Below are 14636 nucleotides of genomic sequence, written 5' to 3'. Positions count from 1 at the left end.
TTCCAAAAAATTGAGGAGGGGGGGAAGCTCCCTAAGTCATTCTACGAAGCTGACATTACCCTGATACCAAAACCAGACAAGGACAACACAAAAAAAGAAAATTACAGGCCAATATCACTGATGAACATCGATGCAAAAGTCCTCAACAAAATACTAGCAAATCGCATACAACAATACGTTAAAAAGATTATACACCATGATCAAGTGGGATTTATTCCAGGGATGCAGGGATGGTTTAACATTTGCAAATCAATCAACGTAATACACCACATTAATAAAATGAAGAACAAAAATTACATGATCATCTCAATAGATGCAGAGAAAGCATTTGACAAGATACAGCATCCATTTATGATAAAAACTCTGAATAAAATGGGGATAGAAGGAAAGTACCTCAACATAATAAAGACCATATATGAGAAACCCACAGCTAATATCATCCTCAATGGTGAAAAACTGAAAGCTATCCCTCTAAGAACAGGAACCAAACAAGGATGCCCACTGTCACCACTCCTATTTAACATAGTATTGAAAGTCCTAGCCAGAGCAATCAGGCAAGAGAAAGAGATAAAAGCAATCCAAATTGGAAACGAAGAAATGAAACTGTCACTATTTGCAGATGACATGATTTTATATATAGAAAACCCTAAAGAATCCACCAGAAAACTTTTAGAAATAATAAACGAATATGGTAAAGTTGCAGGATACAAAATCAACATACAAAAATCAGTTGCATTTCTATACACTAACAACAAAGTAGCAGAAAGAGAAATTAAGAATACCATCCCATTTACAATTGCAACAAAAAGAATAAAATACCTAGGAATAAACTTAACCAAAGAGGTGAAAGATCTGTACACCGAAAACTATAAAACATTTCTGAAAGAAATTGAAGAAGACACAAAGAAATGGAAAGATATTCCGTGCTCTTGGATTGGAAGAATTAACATAGTTAAGATGTCCACACTTCCTAAAGCCATCTATAGATTCAAAGCAATCCCTATCAAAGTTCCAACCACAGTTTTCACAGAAATAGAACAAAGAATCCTAAAATTTATATGGAACAACAAAAGACCCCAAATAGCTAAAGGAATCCTGAGAAAAAAGAACAAAGCTGGAGGTATCACACTCCCTGATTTCAAAATATACTACAAAGCTATAGTAACCAAAACAGCATGGTACTGGCACAAAAACAGACACACAGATCAATGGAATAGAATCGAAAGCCCAGAAATAAACCCACACATCTATGGACAGCTAATCTTTGACAAAGGAGCCAAGAACATACAATGGGGAAAAGAAAGTCTCTTCAACAAATGGTGTTGGGAAAACTGGATAGCCACATGCAAAAAAATGAAAGTAGACCCTTACCTTACACCATACACAAAAATTAACTCCAAATGGATTAAAGACTTGAATGTAAGACCTGAAACTGTGAAACTCCTAGAAGAAAACATAGGCAGTACGCTCTTCGACATCGGTCTTAGCAACATATTTTCAAGCAGCATGTCTGACCGGGCAAGAGAAACAATAGAAAAAATAAACAAATGGGACTACTTCAAACTAAAAAGCTTCTGCACAGCAAAGGAAACCATCAACAAAACGAAAAGACAACCTAACAATTGGGAGAAGATATTTGCAAACCATACTTCTGATAAGGGCTTAATCTCCAAAATATATAAAGAACTCATGCATCTCAACAACAAAAAAACTACCAACCCAATTAAAAATGGGCAAAAGACCTGAACAGACATTTCTCCAAAGAAGATATACAGATGGCCAACAGACACATGAAAAGATGTTCAAAATCATTAACTATCAGGGAAATGCAAATCAAAACTACAATGAGATATCACCTCACACCCGTCAGAATGGCTATAATTAACAAGACAGGAAACAACATGTGTTGGAGAGGATGTGGAGAGAAGGGAACTCTCATACACTGCTGGTGGGAGTGCAAACTGGTGCAGCCACTACAAAAAACAGTATGGAGATTCCTCAAAAAATCAAGGATAGAACTACCATATGATCCAGCTATTCCACTCTTGGGTATTTATCTAAAGAACTTGAAAACACCAATTTGCAAAGGTACATGCACCCCTGTGTTCATTGCAGCGTTATTCACAATAGCCAAGACTTGGAAGCAACCTAAGTGCCCATCAAGGGACGAATGGATAAAGAAGCTGTGGTATATATACACAATGGAATACTACTCAGCCATAAGAAGCGATGAAATCCAGCCATTTGTGACAACATGGATGGACATTGAGGGTATAATGCAAAGTGAAATAAGTCAGAGGGAGAAGGTCAAATACCATATGATTTCCTTCATTAACTAGTAGATAATAACAACAATAAACAAACACATAGAGACAGAAATTGGATTGGTGGTTACCAGAGGGGAAGGGGGGAGGGAGAAGGGTGAAAGGGATAATTCGGTACATGTGTGTGGTGATGGGTTGTAATTAGTATTTTGGTGTTGAACATGATGTAATCTATGCAGAAATAGAAGTACAATGATGTACACCTGAAATTTTTACAATGTTATAAACCAATGTTACTGCGATAAACAAAAAATTAAGAAAAAAAAAGACAACTGAGAACAAACCTAAAAAGAAAAAAAAATATATGACTGATATTACTCAAAACTACTTTATTAATTTAGATTGCTGATGCTCATAGTCCTTATATATAAACTATGTGATTTCAAAAATTCTGTCATTCTAATTATTTTAATATGTTCTATTTCCAAGGCTGTAAGCTAACAAAAGCCCATATCTCTTAATATATAAAGCCTTATAGCATAGATGCATTTTTTATTGGAGGATTACAATTGGGTGACATTTATTCATTTATTATTTGTGTAGTTTCTATTACATATAGAGGTTTTCAGCTGAAGATCTTTTTTATTTTTTAAATCAATACAGAAAACTCTAACCAGAATTGAATTTCATGACATAAAATGTGTAGAGTTGAAATGTTTCTTTTATATGAATGGAATGATAACAAAAAAGGAAGAATGGCAATAGAAACCAGAGAAGGTATAAAATGTCATAGTATCTAAATAATGCAAAAGAAAATAACTATGGATGAACTAGTATATAAGAAAAATGCAAAATATAATAGATGAATTTGTTGTTACACTCCATTGCAGTCTGATTCTGGAAAGGCAGTAGAGCACAGTGCTTAGGAGCAGGGACTCTGGTCCAGATGCTCTGGGCCTCAATAACTGCTTTGCCTTTACTAGCTGTGCGATCCTAGACAAGTTACTTAGCTTCTGTGTGCCTAGCTTCATTATCTGCAATATGCAAATAATAAAAAAACCTACCTTATTAGGTAAGGGTGAGAAATAATGAGTTGATAGATAGATGAAAAATGCTTGGAACAGTGCAGGACACACAGTAAGTACTACATACCTGTGAGCTATGAGCTAGTAAGGCCATTCTTTACTCAAAGTTCTCAACAATTTTCAGAAAGACACTTCTAAAAATGCTCATTCTTTAAGTAATCTGTCAGAATATTTTTTTATATGATAATGACTCCCAAATGGCAGCAGAATGGCCCACTCCAGAAGATACCAATCTTTTTTAGGGGGAGGATTGGCAGTTTAAAAATACTCTTCTAACTGGGGGAGGGAAAGTACATTATAAACCTAAAATATCAATTTTCACCAGAAAGTAAGGAAGTGTTCAGGAATCATGAGGATATGTCAAGAGGACACTGAAGTTATCCTAGAGGATACTAATCAAATCTAGGACAATTTGAGCATCACAATAAATAATAATAGTAGTACATTATAAGCCATTGAATGAAATAATACTTGAGTCTTTACTGATAATAACCAATAAAAAAGAAATAAGAAAGAGAAAGGAAAGATCTTCCTTATATTAGAAAGCCAATAATAGATGTAGAAGATATGACAGAGTTAGAAATAACTGTTTTGCAAAGATCATGGTAATAACTAATTTAATCAAGAATCATAAATGAAAGCTAAAACCAGTGGGTGAAAGACTGATTTAAAAAAAGATGTTTATGTACTCTCAAAGCTCCCCTACAAAATACTTTTTAATTACAAAGGTAAAAATAGTAACTAATAAATGGCAGACACCACTTTAAACAAGTGAACAAAGTTAAGGTCACCAGATTGGGACAAAGTTGACACCATGTGCCTCCTGATATGATGCACTGAGAAGGACACAAAATCATTTCTGTGATGTTTCTGCCAAAATGAAAAACCTGAATCTACTCATGAGGAAATATCAGACAAATCCAAATTGAAAACTCTTCTACAAAATGATTGGCCTGTATACCTAAAAAATATCAAGGTCATGAAAGGCAAAAATAGACTAAGAAATTGTTTCAATTAAAAGAGACTAAAGAGACATGATAAATAAATGCAAGTGTGATCCTGGATTGGATCTTGGAATGGGGAAAAAAAGAGTTATAAAGCATATTACTGGGACAACTGACAAAATTTGCATGTGGACTGTGGATTAGACAATAAGATTAATAACAGTATTGTATTAATGTCAAATTTCCCAATTTTTATAATTGTACTTTGTTTATGAAAGGGAATGTCCTTGTTTTACGAAATACACACAATTGGTGAATCTGGATAAGGGTATATAGAAGTTCTTTGTACTGTTCTTGGAAGTTTTCTAGAAGACTGACATTATTAAAAGTAAACTCTTACTCAACAAAAAAATCTCATCAAACTATGGGAGGCAAAAACTAATAGAATTGCAAAGAGAAATAGATGAATCCACTATCATAGTTGGAGACTTCAACACCCCTCTGTCAGAAACGGACAGACCCAGCAGGCAGAAAATTAATAAGGAAATAGTTGAACTCAACAACACCATTGATCAACTGGATATAACTGACATGTATAGAGTACTTCATCCAACAACAGTACAATACACATTCTTTTCAAGCTCACACGGAACATTCACCAAGACAAAACACATTCTGGGCCATAAAATATACCTTAACAAATTTAAAAGAATAGAAATCATACAGTGTCTGCTCTCAGACCACAATGGAATTAAACTAGAAATCAATAATAGAAAGATAATTGGAAAATCCCCAAATATGTGGAGAGTAAACAACATGCTTCTAAATAATACATGGGCCAAAGAAGAAACCTCAAGAGAAATTAAAAGTACTTTGAACTAAATGAAAATGAAAACATAACTTATTAAAATTTGTGGGATGCAGCAAAAGTGGTGCTTAGAGGGAAATTTATAGCATTGAATGCATATTAGAAAAGAAAAAAGATCTAAAATCAATAATCTAATTTTCCACCTTAGGAAACTAGAAAAAGAAGAGCAAATTAAATCCAAAGTAGGCAGAAGAAAAGAAATAGAGGAGAAATCAGTGAAATTGAAAAAAGGAAATCAATAGATGAAATCAATGAAACCAAAAGCTGGTTGTTTGAAAAGATCAATAAAAGCAATAAGCCTCTACCCAGGCTAACTAAGAAAGAAAAAGAGAGGGCACAAATTACTAATATTAGAAATGAAGGAGAGACCATCACTACAGACCCTCTGGACATTAAAAGGGTAATAAAGGAATACTATGAACACTCTATGCCCATAAATTTGATAACCTAGATGAAATGGACCAATTCCTTGAAAGACACAATTTGCCAAAATTCACACAAGAAGAAATAGTCTGAATAAGCCTATATCTATTAAAGAAATCGAATCAATAATTAATAACCTTCCAAAACAGAAAGCACCAGTGCCAGATGGGTTCACTGCTGAATGCTACAAAACATTTAAGGAAGAAATTATACCAATTCTCTACCATCTCTTTCAGAGGATAGAAGCAGAGGAATTACTTCCTAACTCATTCTATGAGGCCGATATTACCCTAATATCTACTACAAAGATACTACAAGAAAAGATACTACAAGACAAAGATACTACAAGAAAAGAAAACTTACAGGCCAATATCTCTCATGGACACAGATGCAAAAATCCTCAACAAAAGATTAACAAGTTGAATCCAACAATGTATAAAAAGAAAAATCTCTTTTGTCCCTAAGATTCTGACATACTCCCTGGCTGAGATAGACTATCTTAGGCCATCTGCTCATTTTATAGTGGTATGCTGATAAATGTTTAACCACCACCTCTCTGAGAGTAGAGAAGGAAACTCTGATTTGCAGCATCTGCTGATTTTTCTCAGTACTTCCACCATGGTTGATATCTACCTAACAATACGACGTCACTAAACTCTCAGTTGGGAAGAGATACATGCTTTCATTTGCTGGCTCCAGGACATCACTGACATTACGCCAAAGTAATAGCTAAATTCAGTCAATTTAGGGGCTAGGGAATAACCAGCAAAAGTCTAACACACAGTAAGCCAATAGAACAGTGAGCAAAACAACAGTAGGCCAATAGTTACTCTACATAAAGGAAAAAACCTGACTTTTATTTTAGGACATTCACAAATCTCATATAGCTTTTCATTATATAGATATCATAGCTGAAAAACTGTACAAAGATTGCTCTAATCAAGTATTTCTGGCTCTTGTTACTTTGATATATTATGCCATTATAATTAGCTTTCTAATTCTTGGAGATTTAAAAAAACAATTTTGGCTTTTGGTTTATTTAAGTTTTCGTGATAATATTTTATTTTTGTAATATAGTGGAAGTTCTGAACTGCAAATCAAGATACTCAGGATCCTAGTGAATAGGCTTGGGAATCAGAGAGACCTGGGTTCAAATCCCTCATTCACTTTTTACTAGCTTTGTGACCTCAGTGAATTAATACATATTTTATGAATGTTAGTTTCCTTATCTGTACAATAGGATGCAATACCCAATACAGCAGATAACTATCTCATTTTGGTTTGTGAACAACCCTTTTTGACCATCTCTACTAAGGTGTCTCTCCCAGTTATGCTCTATCACTTCCACTCTTTGAGTCTGTTCAGTTTGCTTATCAATATCTGAATGATATTATCTATCATTCTAACTCTAGCAATTGTAACAGTGCCCAGAGTACAGAGTGGGTGCTCAATAAATATTTGTTGGATGACTGAATGAATAAACGAATGAACTAATGAGCAAAGAGCCGCTCTTCTACTCCACATGACTTCTTTCAGGCTGTCGAATAAGGAGCCCAGCCCCTCTTGACACATTGTGGGCAAGCAGCCCAAGCTGGTTATCTAAGTATCCTTCTCTTGGACTCAGTTGACTTTAGAGGTGAACAAGGGACCCAAACAAAATCAAACAGCGTTCCTTCTCAGAGGCTGATATGAATTCTGAGAGAGAGAGGAACTCTTAGATTATAAGGCACCTGTGAGCCAGTAGCTGCCAACAGTCATTTTTTCCACCACAAGGAAAGAGTTCAATGGAGAATAAAGCCAAAGAGACAAAAGCAGAGATGAGAGATGGAAAACACACTAGGAAAAATATAGGATTCAGTCATACCTGAAAGTAGAATTTTCTACTTAGGCTTATTTAAGTTTAATTTCTGTCACTTTAATCTGAAAGAGCCCTAAAAAATATCTATGTTGTTGGGTTGTTTCACAAAGTCAAAACCAACATGTATATAAAGCACTTAGCATGGTTCCTAGCACAGGATATGTATGCAGTGAACGGTAGCTATTATGATTTTACCCCTCACCAAGTCTTTAACCTCTCTAGGCTTGATTTTTCTCACCTGAAAATGAACGGATGAATTAGATGTTACCTAAGGTCCTCATCATCTCCAAAAATTCTACAATTTTGTAAATACTTATGTTTTCCCTACACGATGAAAAATACACCACAGTTTGGAGCCTTTTATCATGTTCAATTAAATCAGGTACTTTACTTAACATTGACTAATGTCATACTTCCACAAGTTTATCCATGAGACAGAACTAAGAACATAGAGAATGAATATATTCAAAGGTAGAAGCCAGAACATCTGTTCACAACAAAGAGGAAAAGGTAATTATAACTCCTTTATAGGAGTTAAAAATACAAAAGTTTTGCTCATCGGTGGATTCTCACCTGGGCAAGGCCTAAGGTTGCACATGATTATTTCCACAACACTCCCTTCACATGGCCGCCCACCATGTTGAGCTGACGGATTATTGCAAGTTCTGGTCCTAGTTCGGTTGCCACGTCCACAGCTCCTTGTGCATTCTTCCCAAGAGCTCCATTCTGACCAGCTACCATCCACTATGCAAAGGTGAAACATTACACCATCGTATATATTTCAACTGAAAGTACTAATACTGAGACAATCCATAGTTAGGGAACAGAAATGAGTATCTATCAAACATGTGCCTATTCGTTGAATGAAGAGGTGTACCTGGACACAGCTTATGTTGACAGTTTCTCATTTCTGAATCCAACCCTTGGCAAGGCTTCCCACCATTGGCTGGGAAGGGGCTGTTGCACAGACGACTCCTCTTTTGGATGCCTCTTCCACAGGTGACACTGCAGGATCTCCAGGCAGACCACTGGGAAAATCCACCGTTAACTGCAAATAAAACATTGTACTTTGTTTTTGTAAATAAAAAAACGGTAAGTTGGATTTCACTTAAGATATGCACTGAGTCTAGAGCTGAATCTATAACTGCTGAGAAATTGCATATGGAAGCACTCCTTTACGGTAAAATTAAAATCTAAGCATGAGAGAAGCATTTCAAATAGTTAACTAGTGTTTCTTCCCAGCTCCACTCCTGACTCACTTGGACATGGCTGCTGCAAGAGTTAGAAACCAAGAAGTTTATACAGTATACCGTTTACGTTTTGGAAATGTCATTCTTTTTTTCTTTTTGGTGAGGAAGATTAGCCCTGAGCTAACATGCGTTGCCAATCCTCCTCTTTTTGCTGAGGAAGAGTGGCCCTGGGCTAACATCTGTGCCCACCTTCCTCTACTTTATATGGGATGCTGCCACAGCATGGCTTGACAAGTGGTGTGTCGGTGCGAGCCCAGGATCCGAACCTGCGAAACCCAGGCCACCATAGCTCAGTGCGCGAACTTAACCACTATGCCACCAGGCCGGCCCCTGAAATAAGTCATTCTTTAAAGAAAAATACATGCATTCATTTCTGAAAATAAATTTGACTTAGTTTTGAATCAAAAATTCAGTTTGGCATTTTGAATTATTGACACTTTACAGCTCTAATCTGTATTGTTTTAGTCTCCTCAGTCTGTAAATTGTGATGTGATTTTTGTCTTATCTCCATAATCTAGAAGTATCTTAAGGGTAAAGGAGACTTGGACTAAGATGCTTAATAATTTTTATGATCTGGGTTGACCCAAGTGCTGTTTAATATGAATATCCCTTTGATCACACTCACCCTGGACTGTGACCGGCACTCTGACAAGGACAGAACCCATCAAGTTTCGAGCAACACATTCATATTCAGACGTATCTTCTTTCTGAGCGGCAGCGATGTATAACGAGTTGTTGGACAAAACATGAACTCGGTCATCCCAGGGGATAGAGTGCCCTTGACGTGACCATGTAACGGTTGGATGAGGTTCTCCAGTTGCCTGGCAATTCAATACGACTTTGCCACCAGCATTAATAACAGTTCCTACTGGCTCAAGAGTGATAACAGGAGGACCTACAGAAAAGAGCACATAGCATTTGTTAGTTTTGTGGAGCTATATTAACATTTTTCTCAATATTACAGTAACTATTTTTGAAAAAAAATTAGGCTGATCTATTTATAAAACACTGTAGCTTCTCAACTACTATGGTTGTAATTGCCACTGATAGAATTTTACTTAGTAAATGTCAAAAATTTAAAATCCGTAAGCAGATTAGCTTAGAGCATGGGCTCTGCAGTCATGTTTTCTGGATTCATATTGTGCCTCTGCTCCCTACCACCTCTCTGAGCCTTTATGTCCTTAAAAATGGTGTCTTCAGAGGATTCTTGTTAAGACCCCACTAAGACGATGTAAGCACAGCTCTTTGACAGGGTAAACACACAATATTATTAGTACTATTGTTATTTCATTGTTTTTTCAGTCTGTGTTTTACATGGTGAATATTCACTTCTTTCCCCTACATAATTTTTGAGGTAAAGAGTCATTTTTAACTTATTCTTTCATTATTGGTCATCATTCATTTATTCAATAAACATGTACTGAGAGTCTACTGTTCTCCAGGCATTGTGCTAGATGCTGAGGGTACAGAGATAACAGATATAACTTCTAGTCTCAAGCAGCTCATAGTCCACTGATGAGACAGGCAAGTAACTAATTATTTAGCTCTGCTATAATATACCTATAGAATTTGGTAAAAGAATAGGTAGAATAGAATTTAGTATAGAATAGCTAAATATGTGGCAATATGGGAGTATAAACAATGGTAACTTAATAGATCAAACAAAACCAGGTCACTGGAAATGGAGAGGAAAAGGAAGACATTCAAGAATTATTAAGAAAGGAATGATAGGACTTTGTCATTGAATGGTATGGAGTAAAAGGAGGAATTGATGACTACAAAGTTTTGACTTGGGTAATATAGTGTATGTTTGCACAATTCAATAGAACATAGGAGAAAAAACAGATTTGTTGGGAGGGAGTAAGGAATGATTATTTGCATACACTTAGAACTGCTGAGCTTCAGGTATCTGTGGGACATTCATGTAGAGACATCTAGACGGCAGCTCAGAATAGACATATGGGCTAGAAACACAGATTTATGAGTCTTTCATGAGTGGGTAAGATTGCTTCAGATCTGAGTCTAAAATGAGAGGAAGAGGGCCAAAGACAGAAACTATTGCAAATCATGATTTAAGAGCTGGACAGAAGACAAGCCTATGAATGATACTAAGAACTGATGACTGAGGTAGGAAGAAAATCAGGAGAAAATGGTACCCTGGCAAGCAAAGGAAGGAATTTCAAGAAGGAGCGAGAGGTTAACAGTATGTATAGTGGATAGCTACTCAAATGGAGTGGCTGGAAAGAAGGCAAAAGCAGCTGTACATAGCTGCTGACAGAATGTTTATCTTTATACTGGTCTATAGTGTCAAGAAAGATAAAAAATGAAAGACTTCATGGCAGAGAAGCAGCTTGAACTGGATTTTCAAAAGTGGGTAAGAATTGATACAGGACAAGGCAGCCTACTTGGAGAGAAGGAAATAGCATGCAGATGGATTCAGCTTTGAAAAAATGATTCACTCTGGAGAGGAGTAATGTACATGGACATTAAAATCTTAAAAGAAATCTTAAAAGTCTTAGAAAAGCAGAAGGGTTTACATTTGAGTAGGTAAGCAAAGGGGAGCGTGTATATTCTCGAAGGAACGTGATGGGATGAAAGAAGTGTTTTAGTGAGATTGAACCGAATGGTGGAATGATTTGCTCAATGAGAGGTAATGAATATCAGATAATTCGGGGTGGTGGCTGCATGTTTTAGATTGAGAAGTATATCTGAAATAACAGAGCATAAAGCAAAAATATAAGTAAAATGTGTTTTATTGTGACACTAATATGCTAGTATTTTATGTACAGTATTACTGACATGTTGTCTTTTACAAATGTAATTATTTCATATGAGGTTTGACTCTCCTAGTGAGTATCATTAATGCATCATTCATACATATGCCCACATCATCCTACATAATTGCCTTCCTATCTGATGTTTACATTAATCTCACTCTAGGAACTTTCAGGGCAGGGGCTTTTATTTCTCTCCTAGTGTTCAGATTATATTATGTATTTAATCAACTGTTGCTGAATGAAGTAAATGCCTCAGATGAATCACTCAACACTAAATGACAACATAGTGACTAAATGAGCTCATCTGTTCGTATTATTATGGTCAAAAAAAGTGTCAAAACTCAGAATCTTAATTTAGATACCATATTTCTAATTGGCATCTAAATTTCCAATTGCACATCAGGCTATAAATTAATTCAACAAGAAAATTCCATATGTACATCTTTCAAGGTTGAATTAATTCCACTGGTCACATAATGATCAGTTAAATATGACCATTTTACCTAAACGAAGGCATTGTTTCTGGTGTTTAATCTTAATTTTATACAAATTATATTTTTGGCTGGTTTTATATGCCTCATTTATTAAAATGAATTTATCACTGGTATGTGTAGATGAGCTGATTGAATACAGTCCTTCCTAAACTGGGCCAGTGGAACACTCTTCCAGGAGAGATTAATCACGTGATATGGCAAAGAGGCGAGGAAGGCTTCATGGAAATAACATTTATTTGGGAAATGTGGCATACAACAGCCTCCTTTTGTTGAGTCATAACTCATATCAGCGTATTAACATTTCTGGAAAGATCTGCAGTAAAGAAACTTGGTACTCTTAAGCAGGGCTTGGCATATACTAGTGTTCTTTATATATTTAATAAATGAATGAACTTTGTTTAATCTATTTTTTCTCAGACTTATTTGACCATGGAACATTACTTTTTTCCTAACAACATCCCACAAGGTTATCATTTCATAGATACGTACTTTAATAAAACACTGTCTTAGCAAGATATGAAAACAATGTATGTGTCCATTGCTGATGAATGGATAAAGGATGAACAAAGAAAAACATATAAAATGAAATATTATTCAGTGATAAACAAGAAGGAAATCCTGCCATTTGTGACAACATGGATAGACCTGGAGGGCACTATGTTAAGTGATAAGACAGACAAAGTGAGACAAATAGTGTACGGCATCACTTACACGTGAAGTCTAAGGAAAAAAAAAGTCAAACTCAGAAACAGAGAGTAGATTGGTGGTTGCCAGGGACTAAGGAGTGGGGGAAATGGGGAGATGTTGGTCAAAGGATATGAACTTTCAGATATAAGATGAATAAGTTCTGAGGATCGAATGTACAGCATGGTGACATTTAATAATTCTGTATTGTATACTTGAAATTTGCTAAGTGAGTAGATCTTAAGTATTCTCACCCCAAAGACCAAATCAAAACAAAATTGTAACTGTGTGAGGTAATAGATATGTTAATTAACTTGATTGTGGTAATCATTTCACAACATATACGTATATCAAATCATGTTGTACACTTTAAATATAAACACTTTTATTTGTCAATTATACCTCAATAAAGCTGAGGGATAAACACTGTCTTAGATATTTAGTAAATATCTAGTAAATGGTAAAGTCTTACAGAATAGTAGTTTGGCAAATAGCTGTTAGTAAGTGCTAGACTGAAGTATCTCTCAATAGTGAATGAAGAAAATGTAAATTCATCCCTTTAAATACTGAGCCTATTCACAAAATAAGTTGGTTTGCTAAATTCTCAACCCAATGACGTTGTCGTCGGGTCAACCCCTGAAGAGGATCTGGAGACCATCCATTGGGCCACTGGAGTCTTTCATGTTTCTCTGGTTATGAAAGCTCTGTCTTCTGAAGGGCTTCACGATGAGCATGACAATCCTGCCCAGAGCACATACCGATTTCATGGCAGATTGATAGCAATCCACCTGGAGCACTTTTGAGCTTGTTTACATTAGTCTTTATTTTTAATACATATTTTTTGTGTGTGAGGAAGATTAGCCCTGAGCTAACCTCCACTGCCAATCCTCCTTTTTTTGCTGAGGAAGATTGGCCCTGAGCTAAATCTGTGCCCATCTTCCTCTATTTTATATGTGGGACGCCTGCCACAGCATGGCTTGATGAGCGGTACGTAGGTCCGTGTCCAGAATCCGAACCTGCAAACTTTGGGCCGCCGAAGAAGAGTGCGTGAACTTAACTACTACACCACCGGGCTGGCCCCTTTAATACATATTTTTAAAGTGCTATAAAATGACATCTTTGTAAGCACGTTACAAAAGCAGTGGTGACCTATAAGAAGGGCACTTGACTGGATATATTGCAAACAAAAACACCTCTGCAGCCAAGTAATTGCAATCTTGAACTACATGTTTTGATAAACAGAAAAATCTCTGTATAAAAACACTTGTCAGTCTTATGCTTGATAACAATTGCTCCACTGGTAGCAGAAAACTAGACACATGCTGAAAGGCATCATTAATGTACTTGCTATAAGTTAAAGAAAATGAATATTCTTTATTAGGCAACATTTCTTAAATTAGGTGTTTGATTAGAGTTTAGCTAAGCAGCTTACTCTGCAGAGTCAGACTCATGCTGCGCTCCACCACCCCAGCTTCATTGGCAGCTACACATGTGTAGTCACCGGCGTCTTCATTCTATGGAAATAAGCAGTGTTTAATAAAAATGTGAGCCCACAGAGCAGAGCAGGTAACTTTTTCACTATGATGCTAGTTTATATAAAACTTCATTTTTGAGAAGACATTTTAACGGAAACAGAAAAACCTACACATATTTAACGTCAAAAATAGGTTTAAAAAGAAAGAAAAAGAAGAAAAAAAATTCCTAGTCTAAATTTTTTCAAAACAGCCTATTATTGCTCTCTAGGAATAACACTTGCTACGAAATCAAAGCAAAAATAACATTTTTAATCATCATCTATCCAAAAGTCTCTTACTAAAGACATACGACTATCTACTGGGGCTTTGGGGGAAAAAATAAATAAATAAAACTTTAAAAAAAAATAAAAAAAAAAAGAAAAATGCTAGTGCTATGCTTATAGATATTTTTAAAAGCAATAAAATAATCAGGATAAATGAACAAATACCAAGTCTTTTCTAGTGGGGTTTATTA

The 14636-nt window shown here is 35.8% G+C and overlaps 1 protein-coding gene across 5 annotated transcripts in view; it reads right to left on the bottom strand.

Annotated features, from left to right (window-relative positions):
• HMCN1 (hemicentin 1) overlaps positions 1-14636 on the bottom strand; it is a 465592-nt gene that overhangs the window by 41862 nt on the left and 409094 nt on the right. For all 5 annotated transcript variants that reach the window (XM_087439017.1, XM_004424923.3, XM_087439001.1 and 2 more), the window contains 4 exons: positions 14080-14161; positions 9318-9587; positions 8320-8490; positions 8016-8186 (listed from right to left, as the gene is read on the bottom strand). In XM_087439017.1, the coding sequence (XP_087295143.1) occupies positions 8016-8186; positions 8320-8490; positions 9318-9587; positions 14080-14161 (694 nt within the window). The remainder of the gene's footprint in view (positions 1-8015; positions 8187-8319; positions 8491-9317; positions 9588-14079; positions 14162-14636) is intronic.

Source organism: Ceratotherium simum, chromosome 2 (genome assembly GCF_057802395.1).
Source record: "Ceratotherium simum simum isolate JZ-2026a chromosome 2, ASM5780239v1, whole genome shotgun sequence".
In the NCBI taxonomy this organism is placed as follows: Eukaryota; Metazoa; Chordata; class Mammalia; order Perissodactyla; family Rhinocerotidae; genus Ceratotherium; species Ceratotherium simum.
Note: the sequence above shows the minus strand (reverse complement) of the source record. Positions and strands in the feature narration are given on the sequence as shown.